We start from the raw sequence: 19,035 nt of genomic DNA on the forward strand, positions 1-19,035 counted from the left end.
TTACAAATACAAATGATTATAGAATTCGCGAATACGTGATGACCAGAAATCCCAGTTTTCTTCTCTCGCGGATACTTTTGTCTACGAATCTGCCAAAAAGCCACTGGTGCAAATGGAAGGAACACCAGGTGTCTCTTCACCGATCGCAACGTTCTCAAACATTCGACGTTTGTCTTTACGACCTATGCCCCAAATCCAACAATCATCTAGTCAACAGATTCAAGCCACTAAAGCTCTACCACGTTGGAAAGCTGGTATGTTGCAACGACAGATTGGTAGAATGAGCGTTCATCGTCGAGTACGAGCCTTCAGTTTAAGCGATGTGCAAGCAGATAAATCTGAAAAATCTACTGGTCTAAGCCCATTAGTAATAGATGATAATGGTAAACCAGTAACGTCTATTGTTTCTTCGAGTAAGCCGAATGTTTCTGCGGTTCAGAAGACCGTTACGATCGTATCACCAACGAAGAACGAAGTTCTTCGATCGGACAGTAACGAGTCGACCTCTGTCGATAATCAATCCCTCGTAAATACATTCTCCAATCCTTTTGTTTCCTCTTTTGTAACGACAGAAACATCTGGTAACAGTGGCACTGCTAGTAATTTTCAATTTAAAAACGTTCAAAGCGATGAAGTAAGCAGCAATATTGTATTAAACAATTTACAGAGAACATCTGAACATGAAATAAACTATAATGATACCTCTAAACAAGCTAACTCAGAAAACAATGAAAGAAATATAGAAAATATGGAAGTTGCCAAAGAGATTACAGAAAAATTAATTTTCCATAAAGATCCTGCCAATTCTAAAGAAATTTTCGATGACAAATTGATATTGTCTAAAGACGTATCGTCAAATATTAAAGATAGTTCAAAGAACAGCTCGAAATCAACGACTAGTTCTACGATCAAATCTTCGAACGAGAAACCAAGGATATTCATAGATTTTTATAAAACTTCGTTAGATGTTAAAATAGAAAAACCCAGCGTAAATCCCTTTTTGCAGTATCAAGCTACCACGAGTGGTTCTCAATATGGGAACACCAATCCTACGGAGATTAAAGGAGAAAAAGAGAATAAATCGCAATACGGACAGAGAAAATTATCGGTCGAAGCACGAAAACCATGGAAAAAAGAATGATTTATTTGTTTATAGAAAACAACGGTTTTACACCATCTAATGAAAATTGTATCTTTCTTTTTTTGATAGGACATTTAACAAAATAATTAGATTATATTTATATAAATTTTCCGACTTTTAGATTTTTAAGAAGATTCTGTTTTTTATGAATTTTCATCTCGATTTATCATTAACGGATTTTTTTCATTATAATTTTTTGTATCTTTCGAAATTATAAATTGTACGATATTTATAATTTAAATCAATTATGTTTAACAATATGAAATTGATCTACTCCGATCGTATAATTTGATTTATGATCAGAATTCTTAATTTTAATTCATGACAATCTAGAAAGTGTTGCATTTACGAAAAAATGAATGCAATATCGATGATATAATACGGACGTAATAAATAATTCACGCTGATCTTAGCAATATTTAACGATAGCTTACTCTTCAGACGTGGCGTGATTATTGAGATTACACTTCTTACTCGTATGATTACTCGTAGATCTATGTTTCTTTATCAAAATGATAAATCGCTTTTAACTGTTAAGGTCTATAATATAGAAAATAACTGTGATAAAGTAACTATAATAAAAAAAAAAAAAAAAAAAACTTTAATTATATTGTATATATCATCATGTATTACAATACTTAGTATTTATTTCATTCGTTTAAATTAGAAAAAGTTTCTCGAACTACTCATTGCAATACAATAATGACAATAATAGTAATAATATTCTAACAAAGTTTGTTAAAACGATTTTAATCTTTATTAATTTGTTAGAAATTTAATCATACGTGCTATGTAAAAGATATAAACAGTTTAAAAAATGAACATTTTTTATTTAATACATATAATAAATTACAATGTTTTCTTGTTAATATATTTTATATTTGGCGAGGTGTGTCATAAAAAATGACTATCTTCATTAGGTAAATATAATATGGCTTATAGCCGTAAATAATGCAAATTTGTATTTATGTACTTCAAATGAGAAAATCATTACTCAGTTAAAATGCAATGTACATGTTTATTGTTGATCTAACTATAAACAAAAAGAGAATAAATAATCATAATTTGCTCGCTATGTTGAGTTTTGTAGCCGTTTCCGAATTTCATCGATAAGTTGATTTCTTGGTATTGGAACTTCCTTTCGTGTAGTAACTTCTCTTAGGGTGACTTCACCTCTCGCTATCTCTCCCTCGCCAAGTATTATCACTAAAGGAATACCATATTCTTCACAATACTGCAATTGTGCTAATAATTTGATATTTTTCTTGTACGCCTGTTCAGCCTTAATACCAGCATCCCAAAGATCCGACAAAACGCGCATTCTTTCTTCGTGTAAATTTTTCTGAGCACTAGCTACAAATACTTCTACTTCTGTTGTTCGTATCTTTACACCTTCATTTGCCATTTTAGCTTCTAAGACACTAAAAATACGTTCGACACCTAACGATACACCTACGCATGGTACGGTTTTTTTCTTGCTGTCAAACATTCCGACTAAATTATCATAACGACCACCTCCGGCTACGCTACCGACACCGACATCATCACCTAAAAATAAAAAAAAAACAAGAAACATACAATTACAGAGAATAAATAAAATGTATAATAGTGAAATTAAGAATTTTTCATTATAATAGAACACATACCAGATAAAATTGCTTCATAAATTACTCCTGTGTAATAGTCAAGTCCTCGTGCAAGACTTAGATCAAAAACTAACTTGTCTATAATTTTATAAATACTACAGTATTTTAATAGTAATTCCATAGAATCCAATCCAAATACAGCAGATTTATGTATCATTAAATTTTCATCTTTTCTTAATTCTGTTATTAGGTTTACACCTCCAGATTTAGACACATAACTCCAAATTTTATCAGCAGTGTCTTCATTTAGACCTTTTTCTTCTACCATTTCTTTCTTTACTTCTTCCCAAGATGTTTTGTCTAACTTATCAACCGAAGAACAGATAGTTTTGAATTTATCTTGTGGAACACCACATGTAGCAAATATAGCATCGAGTAATGATCTATGATTTAATTTAATTATAAATTTTCCTAGATTCAGAGATTCCAATGCATCTGAGACTACACGAATACATTCAGCATCAGGTATCATAGGATCATATTGACCAGCAATATCAAAATCCTTAATATAAAAATAAATATAATATATTATATATTAAATATGCGCTTATTATAGTCAAAATTACAGGTACTTACACACTGATAAAATTCTCTGTAACGTCCTTTTGTTGTAGCTGGATTATCTCTTCTATAAACTTTGGCAATATGATATCTTTTAATACTGGATATTTTTCCCATAGCAAGGTATCTAGCAAAAGGTACTGTTAAATCATATCTAAGAGCAAGTATTTCACCTCCCTGATCTTTTAAATCATAGATCAATTTAGAATCTTCACCATATTTCCCTGTTAAAACATCCTAAATTGTCATGTAAAATAAAATACTGTGTTAATAATTAAAAAATTCTATTACATGACAATATTTAATGATAAATATTTATATATACCTTTAATTCAAAAACAGGTGTATCTATAGTTTCAGCACCATGACGTTTAAATACTGAAATTATTTTCTCCAAGACTCCAAGTCGTAATGACATATGTTCTGGATTATAGTCCCTTGTACCTTTTGGTGTTTTAAGTATAAGTTTATGTTGAACAGCATTTTCCTCTCCTAATTGTGCTTTTAACTCCAGCAGTTTTGAAACCTCATCAGCTATCTGTAAATATCATATTTAATTAATATTATAATAAATCATATAAAAATTACACAGCCCATTTATTTACAAGGTACAACACAATGTATTCATAAGAAGAAATATTAACTGCTTGCCTACCTGTGGGGCAATGACAGATGTGCAGTAATGTTTTCGTGTGATGATAGAAATTTTGGTACACATCAGAGATAACATCATTTAGACAGAGAGAATATGGCGCAACCAGAATGAAAGAGAAAAGTCCGCCTCAGTGGTGATTATCAAACTAGCCGAAACAGTAGACATAACATCGGTAAGCAAACTGGCAAGCAGCTGCCACAAATTACTCTTATTTAACTATATCATGAATATTGATAACATATCATGAATGTTGTTGAGGAGAAATTTCACATTATTCAATATATGAGCTATATTGAAAAATTTGTAGGCGAATAAAATTATAAAACTGATTATTATATATAACATATCAGTAATTAGCAATCTATGGTAAAGCTGCTTGCAAGTGGCCAACTATCTCACCTTTTTATCAAGAATATTATTACAACAGGAAATATCGCCAATATTCTCAAGTTTTATTGCCAAGGAAGTAAGTGATGCTTCCATGGCAGGAAAGTTTAAACGTTCAGCTTCAGTAAAACTTTTCATGTTAATATACCATCGATTTAAGTGTGGCCACTTTGCAAAATTGTCATTATAATTACTTGTACATAAATTGAAAAGCTGATTGTCTTTAGATGAAGGGATCCAGCCGCATACATAGCTGATATCCGCAAATTCATTGTTTAAGGTTTCTAAGTCAGGCAATATATTCGAGGATCCCTAAAGAATGAAATGTTAAAAGTATTTACAGACTAATAAATACTTCACAAATTTGGATCTAAGTATTCCATACAATTTATAAAATATATCTTGAATTTATCTATTAGAAATTGAATAGAATTAATTAAAGCTTGCTACAAAAATATTCAATTTCATTTCATGTCTTAATAAACATTTCTATTTCATCATTATATTTTTGTTATGATAAAACAAATGATAAATCTTCGATTAATCAAATATGTACCATGAACACGAAGTATCATAGGATCGGCGATTAAAAGTTCAAATATAAAAAATATTATACTAATTATAAACATTGATTACATCCTATGATCGTGTTAAACTTCTAAGTATAGAAAGACCTATCTCACGATAAAAACAATATCTCATAATTCCATGAAAAGTATGTAAGTTTTACATCAAGTCATCGCAGCTTAATATTTCTGTTTTATATTACAAATAGAAGCAAAAACGTTAACTTATGAGTATCCACCATATGTACCGCACAGATAAAAGTGATTATTAATTAATGTATAACATCGTTGACAGTGTGAGCATACCTGAGTTTTATTTCCTTTAGCAGCTTTTAATTTTCGTACAAGATCTCCTTGTTCTTTCACTTGTTGCAACAAATCCTCTCTTCCTTTATCGGCCATCACGAACCACGCGGTCCTTCTTATTATAATTTTCGAACAGTGATGCTGGACTCGCTAGGCAATTTTTTACACTCATTACATTCACTTGCGCATGCGTAACATATGATTTCGTTATTATTCAATGTATTTGACTTTATCATCGAGTTTTATTATTTAACATCGTATCTTATTATGTTTCACTGCTACCTTCGCGTTTTTCTCCCTTTTAATAATATTAATTATTTTTAATGACAAATAAATTTGATAGGAAAATTTCTTTTTGAAAATATCTGATAAGACGTTATGACAAAAGATATTTCATAAGTATTACTATCTATCATGCGATCTTGGACAATCTATTCGATCGCATTATAAATACCATACCATTCCCTTACTTTCATCAATAATTATTCGAAACAATTACTTTCTATTCTTACCGTTATGTTCCGTGGTATACTCCGTACTGAATGTTCTTGAAGATATATTTCAGATACTTAACTCGAGAGATATTTAAGCGCGCTTTTTAATGTCGTCGATAATGTCGAAATAGTAATAGCCTTTGAATATCTTTATAGTTTTTACTTCTTTTATTATGTGCATTGTTCAAAAGAAGATACAAAGACAAATTATTTTTGACGAGTTTTCTAAAAACGGATCAGATTAAATTTACAAAAAATAATTACGATAAGTAAAAAAATTTCTATTGCGAAGAAAATGTGTCATTTAATACATGAAATTAGTTATGCTTGCAATAACATTATACAAACAGAATAATATCCAGTCATTATACATACTGCGGTTAACAAAGACAGTGTCTTAATATATTTTTTTCCATTCAATAGTAATCGGCGATATCGATACTATTGTGTCATTCGAAAAAAGAGGTCATGAAAGGGAGAAAGTCATTCCCCTGAAGTGTTATTTCCCCTTGATAAATCAGACGTGTACAGTCCGGCGAAAAATTTTGACAAAGCTATTCTTCCAAATTAGAAGAAAAGTATGACAGTATCGGATGACTGAACATAAATGACAGCAAAACGTATTTTAAGGTTCATTGAATCTTTACGTGGAAGTAGAACAAACGAACAAACGTAATCCTTTCTCTTTGCTATAATAAGATGTACAATAAGGTGAACGAATTAATATAAGATTAAAATCTAAATTATTTAATTTCGGAAAAATTAAATGTTCATGATTTGTGAAATACTAACAATATTAATTTAAATATTAATTTTGATTATAATGAAATGTATGGATAAGATAATACGTCATATGAGTTCGTCTTAAATCAGTAGATTAAAAAAATTATTAATTTGGTACTATTATTTGAAAATATTTCTTCTGATTTTGTAAAAATATGAGACTCTATATTGTATGGATGTAAAATATATATGACACATCGATTCACAAAAAGTAACCAATGAGAAAAGCAAGCAAACTTTTCGAACGCCATCTTTGTGATGTAACATCTTGCTGATTGGGTAAGATTTATACTTTCATTCGTCCATTGGAGCGTATTTTAAAGCAAATTCAATAGTTTAGCATATAAATAATAACTATATAAATAATTATATTTATCATATAATCTACCTAATCGAATAAATGTATAAAATTGATTAGTTTTGAGAACGATTAAAGGTCGATACGCGATAAATATGAAAACTGATATATTTTATATAGTCATGAATAGTATCTGTGTTGAACATCTACGTAATTCTTCGCTAGTCTAATCAATATAGTATATTACATAAGAACTATATTTCATTTTATCGATTTAAGATCAATATAATATCTTTGCTAATTAATAATTATCATACGTTATTTTAATAATGTTCCATAAATAAATAATAAGATAGTTAATAAACTCTGAAAAGAAATTCTTATAAAATTTATTTTTACATTAGAAATTTATAATTATCATATAATATAAAAAAAAAAATAAAATTGAAAAATATATTGAAAGTGCTGAATTAATTCTGGAATTGATAAATAAACAAAAATTTTGTATAATATGCATTGAAAAATTGTATAGACATGCGTAAAAGCGTCCATAATTCAAATTTAATTATCGTTTTTTTATATGAGTTATATCGATTTTTATATGAATAATAACTAGTTACGTGTACATTTTCTATAGTTGTTTCTATGAATTGATCGAACAATATGTCTCGTTATTGGCTATTATTACGTTGTAATAATCTGCTTAATTCTTCAACTAAGAGGATACAATGATCAGTAAGAATAATGTATGCATTAGTATATCAATAGATATCGTGCTTAATACACCTCAGAAGAGGACTCCTGAGAAGAAGCAAAAAATACACGTAATAAATATTAACTACTATTACCTGACATAGTTAACTAAAAATCCGAGAGTCTCATATAATTACTCGCGTATACGTTTCTATACCCTCACACATTCTTAGTAAGAAAGATATGTTACGTCAGATAGATAGTAATAAAGGTTAGGCGCCGTCACACAAGAACGTGGCGGCTTTATCACGCCGTACAAAAGGGAATCCATACTGTGTTTTAAAAAAATTGTGATCTCAAGGCACGTTGAAATTGTTTACTTATTGTTGGTAATATCAAATTAAGAATTGTGTATAAATACGAAATTTCAATCTCAGACCGCAGAATTTCTGTGGGCACGAAGGATATCAAAATGGTGGCTGTACAAGACGGGTGATGTGTATGCAGATATTGGAGCGCATTGTAATTTCAGGAGAAACGCGTGTAAGCACGCAACATATTAGAAAATGGGTGATTCAAAGGCTCAACATGGAACACAGGAAATGAAAGGATGGCTTTTTAAGTGGACCAATTACTTGAAAGGTTATCAGAGAAGATGGTTTGTCCTGTCAAACGGCCTTCTGTCATATTACAGGTAGTCCGTAGTGAAATCACTGTTTCCTTTACTAATCTGTTTTTCCTAGCTCGTATGATTAAATAACGAGGAATTTGTACAACTACTCATGCTGATTGTTGTCTGATGAAGTTTTTTCTGTAGGATAGAAAGTAACTTTGACAAAAAGCAGAGCTTTTCCTTCTACAGTGTTAGGTTATGACCCTATTGATCATATTGATGATTTAGAAATAAACCTACTTTGCATATAACTCATTATATAGTATCATTGGATACTAGTCCATTGTTCCAATGAACATAAGGAAAGTTTTGATGACATTGTAAGTGTTGCTTTAAATAAAATAGTATTACATATATTCTATGTATGTTACATTATGGATCATTAAAATATCCATGAAGTTTACAAATTATCATGAACAGACATATAAAAAGAACTTATTAAAAATGTAACTATAATAAGAAACATAGTAATGAAGGATCTGAAAACACAGTTGTATATACAAAATGTCGGTGTGATCTTGACACATTGATTGATTTATGAAAACTTTCCTTTGTGGCAGATAAATTAATGTAATTATTATTTCTTTTTTTTTTTTAATAATTTTGCAGTAGATCCATTTGATTTTTAAGCATTGGTTTTACACAATTTGCTTATTTAATTTATTACATTACAATTTTTTTATGCATACTTAATAACACTAGAACTTAAATATCAGGTAATTTGTTCTTTTCTTGTTTTACTTTTTTTATTATGTTATATAATAATTGTAATATTTGATAAAATACTGATCTTTTATTAAGTAGTATTATAATGTAAATGCTAGATATTTTATGTTAAGAAATATGTATTGGAACAGCTCTGCATTTTATATATTATGATAGATAAACATGCCTGCAATTTTCTTTTTATTCTTTTTTTTTTCTTTTTTTTCTTTTTGTTGAAATATGAATAGCATAAATGATAAAAGTAATTGTTTTAAAATTGGCATTATATAAAACAATGCATGACTGTAAGAAACCTACGCAGATATAACTGTACATTTGACATGATGGTTTATCCAAGTAAATTTAAAACCAAAATCGCAGCATTTATATCCCAATTTTCTTGTTCACAAATAATATCTAAAGCATGCACATATGGGAATACATACTAAAATTCTTCAATATGTAGTATAAATAAAACAATGTAAAATTATTAAATTCTTAAATTTGTATAAAATCTGAACAGAAATATTAACAAGTCCTAATAAAGGAGAAAGATGTAAATATGATATGTGATATATAACATGCCCAGGAGAAAGTTATATGTGCTGACCAATCTAAACATCCTCGTGCTTAGATAATGAGAATTGTCTCGCCTGCTTATATTTGGATACGCGCATCAGATGAATTTTATTGTATATTTGCCTCTTTTTTAGTTGATTTTATAAGATGGCATATTAAATTATTCAATGCTTTTTTACAGTTTCCACGCGAGATTGTTAATATAAATTTGTTTATAAGAATATTTAATATAGAAAATAAACTTGTTTTATTTAATATTTGAACTGAAAAATATCGCCGAATGCATTCTTGATATGCATATGTAAAATAAGAATGATAATAACACACAACAGCTATCGTTTATTGATGTTTATGTCGTCTATGAAGTTGGCGATCTCGTGTTTTACAATGAACTTTGCACTGCATTTTTAGGACTTTCAATATTTTCCCGCTTGGCACAGTTATGTGATTTGAGTTTGCAATATCTTTTCAAATAATAATGCAATACTCTGTCTTCACTTCGTTTTTAAACACAAAATTGGGAAGCCTATTTCACACAGATCATGTTCACGCAATGATCACTAGAATTTCTATTATCGCGTTTTCAAAAGTTAAACTTGTGTCGCTTAGGATCCTTCGTTTCTTAATTAAAAACTTACAATCACGAAATACCAATTACGGTAGAAGGAAATTACGAAACGTAAATTTCGCTTCTGACAATTTTACACAATGTGAACGGGGTCTATTTGTTTTATGGATTGTTTAGGGCTGAACCAACAGGGGGGCCAAAGATATCAACGCGACGCAAGCGGAGAGCTGGCAGAGCCTCCGAGTAAGTAAATTATCGAAACGTCGAAATATCCTGACTTTCATTCAAACGAATTGTAATTAAGGAGACAAAAGAAATGTTAGTTTCATTTCATTCTAAAAAATTCCTCGCATTCCATTCTGCTACATGTTAATGCGGTCGCCAGCATTCCTAATAATTTCACCTGCTTCCTTTTTTTCTTGACTTGTAATTGATGTTTTATAACTGATAAATTGTTATACATGTAATATTACACCAGTAAAAATATCATAATACCCATATACCTAAACACATTTCAATATTTACATACGTAATTTACATATTTATTCACATAAACTACATATATGTATACGCACATATATTTTGTATAAAAATTTTTAAGCGTCCGTCACCCGAAGACCTACACATTTATGCGTTTCCTTGGTGGCGTATGCGTGTATGTACGTACGTGCATAATTGTGTGCGCAATTTAAAAAATGCTTCTGTTGATTATTATAATAAATTAAATTTTAATCTTATTTGCTGTATCTTATAAATTTAGTAATAATAGCGTCGAATTCAGGGGGGGAGGAGTTATTAGTAGAATTGTTTTAAATTTAGAAGATTTATTTTTGAGATCTAACGATCTACATAAAGTTATTGGACAGCCTACTGGTCAGTGCCTTCCCTACTTATCGTTATACTTATATTTTTATATTATTTTTATAATACTCTTACAAAATAATTCAATTTCGTATATACCTGGGCATTATTTTGAATTAAATTAAACAAGAAAAAGTGTATTATGCTTTTTCAAAAAACTAAGTAACAAAATAAAACAATAGTATAATTTATATTGTACAAATGAGTATTGTAAAAAATCTACACTATAATATTATGATATACGGTATTTTTTAAATAATATTCATCATGTTATTCCAAGCGATATCGGCAAGATAAGAAAATTAAAAAAAAATTGTTATCGTTAATTACCAGATCCGCTTCCATTAACTATTGTGGACGATATGCAGCAATTTATATTTTTTACACGTCAGCATGATCTGTTCCTTTTCCATATAAAGTAGTATAAGTCTTACGTGATGAATTAACTCGATTGATTTAAAGTGCATGAAACGATGATTGAACGGATTTATTTTCCCTCCCGTAATACATGACCTTCGTCTCGGCGTTGCTTATATTATTTTTAATATAAAATATGGGATTTTTCTTTTTCGTAAACGTAGACAAATAGAAATGGTATTGTTAGGAAGAATTTGGTTGTGGGTTTGCTTTTTTAAAAGTATCAATTATATGCTAATTCATATATACGCGTCTCCTATATCCACTGCGCCATAGTGTCACAGATTAATGCAGACAAAACGACATTAGTTTTAATGGGACGAGGTTGAGTTTTAGCTTGGATAAACCTTGAATATACCGCAAAACGAATTGCAAACTCACGTCTGTCTTTTTCTGTGTCATTCGGTTTTCTAACAATTAAAGAATCTGTTCAAGGGACTGTCGCATTTTTATTCTTTGTTTAGAAATCCGGCGGAGATGTCTCATACATGCCGGGGCACGATATCCATGCATGGGGCCTTAATACACACCGTAGATGCTTGCACTTTTGTTGTAAGCAATGGCGGTACACAAACCTTTCACATAAAAGCAGCGACGGAAGTAGAGCGTCAACAATGGGTCACGGCCCTCGAGTTGGCGAAGGCCAAGGCTATCCAAGCAGTAGAATCTGGTCTGTATGATTCCACTGTAAAATTCATCCTATGTTCAATCTCATTTCATGAGAAATACATCATCTTAGTAAGATATTCATTCCTATATAATTTTGTTGCGATTGAAACCATTCCTAATTTTCCCTAATTTTCAAGCCTTTTTATATAACTTTTTTGTTTTTGATAGACGAAATAAGAAAACCTCTATATCCGTTTTTAATAAATATTTATTTGTAGACGAGGAAGAAGAAGAGTATCAAGATAACGACAATCAAAAGACAGAACAAGGGACTGCTGTCAAAGATTTGAATCAACGCTTGGAAGATCTACAGACTTGTAATGATTTAATTGCCAAAAGAGGATCTGTCCTTCAACGAACTTTGAATGAATTGGAAACATTAGAACCATTATATCCTGATCTAATAACCAAAATTAAAGCTGTGAATGAGAAAGCTACTATCTTCCGTATTGCTGTTAATGCTATGATTAACGTAAGTTCAGTTTAATTAATTCAATTAACTTTTAATCAATCTATCCGTTTTTATTTTTTTATAACTTTGAAATAAAGTTGACTTTATTAATTATTAAGAGTTCTAAAAAAATACTAATTCAACGAACATCAACAGGATAAAATATTACGTAGGTATGCAATTAAATAAAAGACGGAATAGTTAATAGTATTCCTTTATAGCTTAAATAGAAACTTTGCATTATTGCAAATACATAATATTATATTTCCATACCAATATTGTTTATTGATTATATATATGTAATTTAAGATATAATTGAAATTATCTTCTGTATGTGATGTGTATATAAACTACTTTATGTTACATATCATAGCCCTGTGTTTTTAGAAAGTAGGGTGAATTATGATTTCAGGCAAGCAATGAATATTTACAATTAGCTCAGCAACAGGAACCAAAATGGAAGAAAATGTTACAACATGAACGCGATCAAAAGGCGCGCATAGAGAGAATGGTTGAACAGTTAGCTAGACAGCATTCAAACCTGGAAGAAGCTGCACAACATGCGCTTCCCTCGGCGACACCAGCGGGAGGACACAGACCTTCCCGTAATTTCATATATTTTATTTTTTTTAATGTAATTAGTAGTGTTTTTGCTTTTATTTATAACCACATTGAACTTTATCATTTTCGATCGTGCCTACATTGCAATGTATTTAAATCTGACTTCATGCTTACTTTTTATTTTTGCATAACTTAATCATTTTTATTAATTCAGAAAGAAATGCTACAATTTTTTAATGATATAATCAATAGTCAATACTGGCCTGAATTTTAATCACATTAATTGTCAAAGAAAAAACGTGCGGGAACAAGTTATAAAGATTTTGATATATCAAAAAAATTATCGTGATGTTAATATTTCATAATGTAATAATTATGCAACAATAGTAATGTTATTGTAAACAAAAGTCTAGCCTCACTAGGAATTTTTATTTTTATTTAAAAGTAAATTATCAGTAAGTTTTTATTAAGTTTATATTATAAAATCGCGTATGCTTGTTTTCTAAAATTCCTACCCTTTACATTAATTGAAAGGTAATTCGAAATAAGATGGAGATATGTGTACTTACATTATGTCTAATGTGTGCTTTTTTATGCCCTTTAAAAGAGTTACTAATACAGATTAGAAAATTTGATATTGTACACATTTTTGTAAAATGTACATGCATCATTTTTTTTATTTTTTAAATCTTTCCTTTGGTGAAGGTTAATTTTTTGTTTCTTATCATTCACGATTTTTGTTTTTTCTGAGATTTCGAATATTCGCGGTCTTTTTTATTGGAGTATAGATGGCAGTTCACTACGTTTGCTTTGCGCTGACGATTTTCTCGCATAGCGCAGGACTTTGCACGCAAAGATTTACATCTGTATGTGATTGATTGCTATCTAAAGTGATCATGTGGTTTATCTGTGTAAGTGTGTGAATGTATTACAAAGCGTTTAAATATGCTTTCATTTCTCTTAAATTTGGTGTTTAATTAGGCACAGATGGCCTTGTAAATTGATATTTTTATCATTTCCGTTAATAGAATTTTCGTTGAATCAATCGTAAAATTTGAAGTAAAGTATTAAATCGGTAGTTTAATGTTCAGAATACATATAATAGATGAAATCATAGATGATGTCAAAGCAATAATTGAAAGGCAAAGTGTGAACGTATATTTATATAGATAACGATTCATAGAAACGCAGCGTCGATGAAAATTTCAAAGATCCAAATTCTTGGTTTTGTGAACCATTCTCGTGACTTGTCATAACCTTGTCGCGTTATCTTTGTATAATATATAATTTTAAATAGGTTAGTACTAATTTAATGATATGCAATTATTCATACCGATCAGTACACTACAAGTGTTCGCTTTTGTGTTTGGAAAGCATTAGTCAAAGTGTGTATTGTATTAAAATTTACTTCATTCGAAAGTAAATTTAATTACTTAAATCAGAATAGGTTGTGCCCATGAAAAGACATGAAAGTAATATTGATTTCGATAATCTTTGTAATCGTATTCTGTCCGTTTAAATCATAATATTATTTTATACATCTTCCTAAAGTTCTTTGTTTGAAGTTTCATTGTGCTTTATGAAAAATATTGATTAATTAATAATAAATTAATACATTTCATTGTATGTATCTATATATATATATATAATACATATCTTAATGAACATTTTAAAAATATAATTTAGTTTATTTAAGTAAATTATATAGCTTTACTAATTACGATATTATATATATATATATATATATATATATATATATATATATTATATACATACTAATTATATATATAAATATATATTTATAACATATGCTTAAATGGTAAATACTTTTTCTTAAAGATTCTGCGATAACCACTTCTCCATCAGAAGACGAAGAAGATAATGCAGAGTTTTATGATGCTCAAGAGTCGGATACATTTACACTGACTATTCCAGGAGTAGCCTCAACTAATTCAATATCTCACCCAAGGGATCGTACTGATTCTCAAGGAAGTGATGATGGCTCTAGCTCTGAAGGTGATCCAACACCTTTGCCAGTTTCTGATTCTGCTGGAGCAGAGTCATTTCTTATTGTGACCGATTCTACAGTAGTACAACCTTCTTCTCCTATTACAAATACAGACGAGCTGGATAATGTAACTATTCAAAATAATATATGATTAAAATGTTTAAAGTATATAAAATTTTTTTTAATATATAGACGGCTTGGCAAACCAACAATGGCGGCGGCAGTGGCACCGGGTTAGCAACTACACCTAATAGAAAAAGAAGAACTAGAGTACCTGATAAACCTAATTATCCTTTAAACCTATGGAGTATTATGAAAAATTGTATCGGTAAAGATTTATCAAAAATTCCTATGCCTGTTAATTTCTCAGAACCGCTTAGTATGCTTCAGAGGCTTACAGAAGATTATGAGTATGCAGAGATTCTTGATAGGTACATCATATATTTATTTAACTTTTTTTTTCCTAAGCAGTAAATTATTCAGTTGTGTTCTAAAGATTTAATAATTATTAACGGTTGAAAATAATGTTCGTGTTTACAGAGCAGCAGAATGTACCGACAGCTACGAACAAATGGCCTATGTAGCTGCATTTACTATCTCTAGTTATTCTACAACTGCCAGTAGAACAGGCAAACCTTTTAATCCATTATTAGGTGAAACGTATGAATGCGATCGCACAGATGATCTCGGTTGGCGAGCGATTTCTGAACAAGTTTCTCATCATCCTCCGATGTTAGCTCAACATTGCGAAGGTAGGAAATGGCGTTGCTGGCAGGAATTCACCATGGCTTCTAAATTTCGCGGAAAATATCTTCAGGTAAATAGGTTTATTACATATCTGTTTTATTTTCCAAAGTTAAAGGATTCCTTTTTCTACATCTACACATTCTGCAGGTAATCCCTTTGGGTACTGCTCATTTAGAATTTAATGCAGAACGACAACATTATACATGGCGTAAAGTAACAACCACTGTACACAATATAATAGTTGGAAAATTATGGGTTGATCAAAGTGGTGATATGGATATTGTGAATCATAAAGACGGTATCAAGTGCCATCTAAAATATATACCATATTCATATTTTTCAAGAGATAATCAACGTAAAGTTAAAGGCGTTGTTATGAATTCAAATAAAGAGGTGAAATGGGTGGTTCAAGGTACGTGGGATTCAAAGATTGAAATTGCTCCTGTCATTAGTACATCGGGAGCTCCAGACAATCCTGTTTATAAAACAGGGCCATACATATTAGCTTGGAAACGACGTATGCCTCCGTAAGTATTGAAAAATGTAATCGTTTGTATCTATTGTATTAATAGATAATATTTTTTATATTAAACATCCATTTTTGTAATTTTATTATGATAGTGAGGATTGCGAAAGGTATTACTCATTCACGGAACTGGCCTGTCAGCTTAACGAGCCAGAAGATGGCACAGCTCCTACAGATTCCCGATTAAGACCTGACCAGAGATTAATGGAAGATGGACAATGGGATGAAGCTAATGCAGAAAAACTTCGACTCGAAGAGAAACAGAGGGCTGCGCGGCGTTATCGTGAACATGAAGCAGAAAAAGCTACTGCACAAGGTATAAAGACATCATACAATTGTTTTCAAAAATCTAATGAATTAATATTATTTAATCCAGAGTATTTGTTTTATAGGTTTACCTTATGAAACTTGGGAACCGTTATGGTTTAAGAAACAGCAGGATCCATATACAGATAGTCTTTGCTACATGTATAGTGAACAATATTGGGAGTGTAAGAACAAAGGCGATTGGTCGAGATGTCCAAACATATTTTAGTCTGTAATATATCAGTTTACAATCTGACCGCCCATTTATAGTAAAGAAAAGTTTGGATCTTTTAACGTGAAGATAACTAGCAGTAGATATCACGGACGCGAAGAGTAATGTTCATAAATATGCTGAACGTGATATTGGGATTGTTATTGGGTGTGGTATAGTCTTTACTTCTTCCAATGAAGTGAACAAAAGTTGACGCTTGCGAATATGACATATATATTGTACGTTTTGTACTTTTGTGTCATGACCGTGCTGCTACCTGCCTTTCCTATTTTTTTCTTCCTCAGCTATGTCCTTCCTATTATCTCGCTAATTTGATCGGTCGTTGTAAAATTTTACGAAGCAATCGTCGTCCATATTGCGTGATTTTTTAAAACGAGTTCTTCGAATCTCATTGCTGAAGTCTATTCGATGAGCAAGCATTTTTTAATCTTTAAAAATGTCACCAGTAAGAAACATCGTGATTATTTGTAAAACACTTACATATATTATTTTATTGTATAATTAGAATAGCAATTTTCCAGTAGTAAATTTACTAACGACTGTTCGTACCGTTCTCACAGAAAATTAACAATTTGGATTCATGTAATTCAGTATTAGCAATGCATCATAGAGACATTGAAATATCATGTGGATTTCCTATTTTTATTAACTTTATTATATTTAAGCTTTCACAAAATTCTATCATATTATAGGAATGTAATTTCTTGATATATTTTATTACATATACATCGCGGAAAGTACTTATGCAGACTATAAAACGTATGTCATGTGCTTCACGCGATGATGTGATATTTGCAAATGAATAAAAGAAAGAATTCAAATTGTGAAAGCGTTGCTGCATATATTTTAAGCGAGATGGTGCCCTCATTTGGCTCTATTGAAACATCTACTAAAAAATAAAAATAATGAAGAAAAAAAAAATATATATATATATACCAAGAAAAAAGAATCAAAAAGAAATGTTGCTTTTACATCTTTGCGTTCGTCTGACTGCCACGTTTCAAATTTTTACGCGGATAAATAAGGGGTGACATTAATAACCACTTCAATTCGTGTGATTTGAAGAAACGTTCCTGAATGTGCCACTAGAATCTGTGTTGTAGTCGTGGAAGTGCTAAAATGGGCTTAACTCGGAAAATACATTGGGTGACTCGTGATAAGTTTAAACATATAAAAAACAGATTCGGTGGGCAAGCGAGTGAAACTTTGAAGCTTCCAAATTCACGGTGCCCGCACGCCTAATGAACATTCTAAAATATTGAGAAGGCGTGTCATTGACTGAGCCGATACAAGCCCATTATGTTGAGGCAACGATTACGGGTTTATAAACTGGAATCGAACCCAAGAAAGGAAGCATATTCAAAAAAGCGGTCTTAAGAGATTATAAGTTCCAAACAATTTGCAGAAAATAAGATATTAAACTATAAACACAACATTCGTCACTACTACGGATTCTTTCCAAACTATGATATAATAATAATAATAATAATAATAATAATAATAATAATAATAATAATAATAATAATAATAATAATAATAATAATAATAATAATAATAATAATATATATATATATAAATTATATATATATATAAACATGTAAAATACTAAGTAAATATATATGTATTTCTTATATATATATATAAAGAAAATTATTGCACGCACACATTCATACACAGGCATACGCGAGCGATTTATCCGCGTAAGTTGTGCATATGTATGTATGTATGTATGTCCGTATGTACATATAACAGTTAATAAAACTTATTATATATCCCTCTATATAAGAAGCATATCGGTTGTTTCGTTCTTAGTGTGTGATCGCCAAGCCGATTGTCAAACTACACGACTAACCCGCTTGCAGCCAATATTTAAAATTATTGTTATTTTAAGTCTGGCTGTATCATACTTTTAATAGTTAAAATAATATTCAGAGAAAAATGATATATCTGTATACATATAAATATAAATTAGTTATAAAATAAAGAATTTAAAAGAAGAAACAAATTAAAAACCTATAACGATAAGCCGAATAGAAAAAAAATGTTTCGATTATAGTGCTTGTACATTAGCCAATCGTGTGGAACGACAAATACAAAATGCTTCGCTACAAAACAATAATTTTGTAGCATTTGGATTACACCTCGCATTTCCCATTTGTTTTCCTTAATCTTTAGGATATATGCAAATTTTTCAATTGGAAA

General features: G+C 30.2%; 3 protein-coding genes across 15 annotated transcripts in view; 2 read left to right on the forward strand and 1 right to left on the reverse strand.

The window, feature by feature from the left end:
- LOC124425085 (open rectifier potassium channel protein 1) overlaps nt 1–2,216 on the forward strand; it is a 15,877-nt gene extending 13,661 nt beyond the window's left edge. For all 7 annotated transcript variants that reach the window (XM_046964911.1, XM_046964912.1, XM_046964913.1 and 4 more), the window contains one exon: nt 23–2,216. In XM_046964911.1, the coding sequence (XP_046820867.1) occupies nt 23–1,141 (1,119 nt within the window). In that variant the 3' untranslated portion in view covers nt 1,142–2,216. The remainder of the gene's footprint in view (nt 1–22) is intronic.
- Nucleotides 1,951–7,792, reverse strand: LOC124425089 (histidine--tRNA ligase). 5 transcript variants are annotated; one of them, XM_046964923.1, is made up of 7 exons: nt 7,686–7,792; nt 5,263–5,412; nt 4,403–4,702; nt 3,674–3,886; nt 3,364–3,585; nt 2,788–3,289; nt 1,951–2,689 (listed from the first exon to the last, which is right to left on the reverse strand). In XM_046964923.1, exons 2-7 carry the CDS (start codon nt 5,356–5,358, stop codon nt 2,214–2,216), a joined length of 1,809 nt encoding a protein of 602 aa, XP_046820879.1. In that variant the 5' UTR covers nt 5,359–5,412; nt 7,686–7,792; the 3' UTR covers nt 1,951–2,213. The 5 variants fall into 5 exon arrangements, with proteins under 5 accessions (XP_046820879.1, XP_046820881.1, XP_046820880.1 ...); XM_046964925.1 differs by lacking the exon at nt 7,686–7,792 and adding an exon at nt 5,775–5,957 and having other exon boundaries at nt 5,263–5,560; XM_046964924.1 differs by lacking the exon at nt 7,686–7,792 and adding an exon at nt 5,775–5,947.
- Nucleotides 7,477–18,952, forward strand: LOC124425088 (oxysterol-binding protein 1). 3 transcript variants are annotated; one of them, XM_046964921.1, is made up of 12 exons: nt 7,477–7,661; nt 8,063–8,224; nt 10,233–10,298; nt 11,798–12,003; nt 12,221–12,474; nt 12,866–13,058; nt 14,854–15,149; nt 15,215–15,453; nt 15,563–15,839; nt 15,917–16,296; nt 16,391–16,611; nt 16,688–18,952. In XM_046964921.1, exons 2-12 carry the CDS (start codon nt 8,097–8,099, stop codon nt 16,828–16,830), a joined length of 2,403 nt encoding a protein of 800 aa, XP_046820877.1. In that variant the 5' UTR covers nt 7,477–7,661; nt 8,063–8,096; the 3' UTR covers nt 16,831–18,952. The 3 variants fall into 3 exon arrangements, with proteins under 3 accessions (XP_046820877.1, XP_046820876.1, XP_046820878.1); XM_046964920.1 differs by lacking the exon at nt 7,477–7,661 and adding an exon at nt 7,770–7,891; XM_046964922.1 differs by lacking the exons at nt 7,477–7,661; nt 10,233–10,298 and having other exon boundaries at nt 8,086–8,224.
- Nucleotides 18,953–19,035: the final 83 nt, after the last annotated feature.

Source organism: Vespa crabro, chromosome 6, assembly GCF_910589235.1.
Source record: "Vespa crabro chromosome 6, iyVesCrab1.2, whole genome shotgun sequence".
In the NCBI taxonomy this organism is placed as follows: Eukaryota; Metazoa; Arthropoda; class Insecta; order Hymenoptera; family Vespidae; genus Vespa; species Vespa crabro.

Excerpts from the sequence above, each read along its gene's own strand:
- LOC124425089 (XM_046964923.1), bottom strand. The coding sequence starts at position 5,358 with ATGGCCGATAAAGGAAGAGAGGATTTGTTGCAACAAGTGAAAGAACAA. Across the intron at positions 4,703-5,262 it reads CTAAAGGAAATAAAACTCAG|GGATCCTCGAATATATTGCC; the intron begins GTATGCTCACAC and ends TTCATTCTTTAG. Across the intron at positions 3,586-3,673 it reads CACCTGTTTTTGAATTAAAG|GATGTTTTAACAGGGAAATA; the intron begins GTATATATAAAT and ends ATGACAATTTAG.
- LOC124425088 (XM_046964921.1), top strand. The coding sequence starts at position 8,097 with ATGGGTGATTCAAAGGCTCAACATGGAACACAGGAAATGAAAGGATGG. Across the intron at positions 13,059-14,853 it reads GGGAGGACACAGACCTTCCC|ATTCTGCGATAACCACTTCT; the intron begins GTAATTTCATAT and ends TTTTTCTTAAAG. Across the intron at positions 15,150-15,214 it reads ATACAGACGAGCTGGATAAT|ACGGCTTGGCAAACCAACAA; the intron begins GTAACTATTCAA and ends TTTAATATATAG.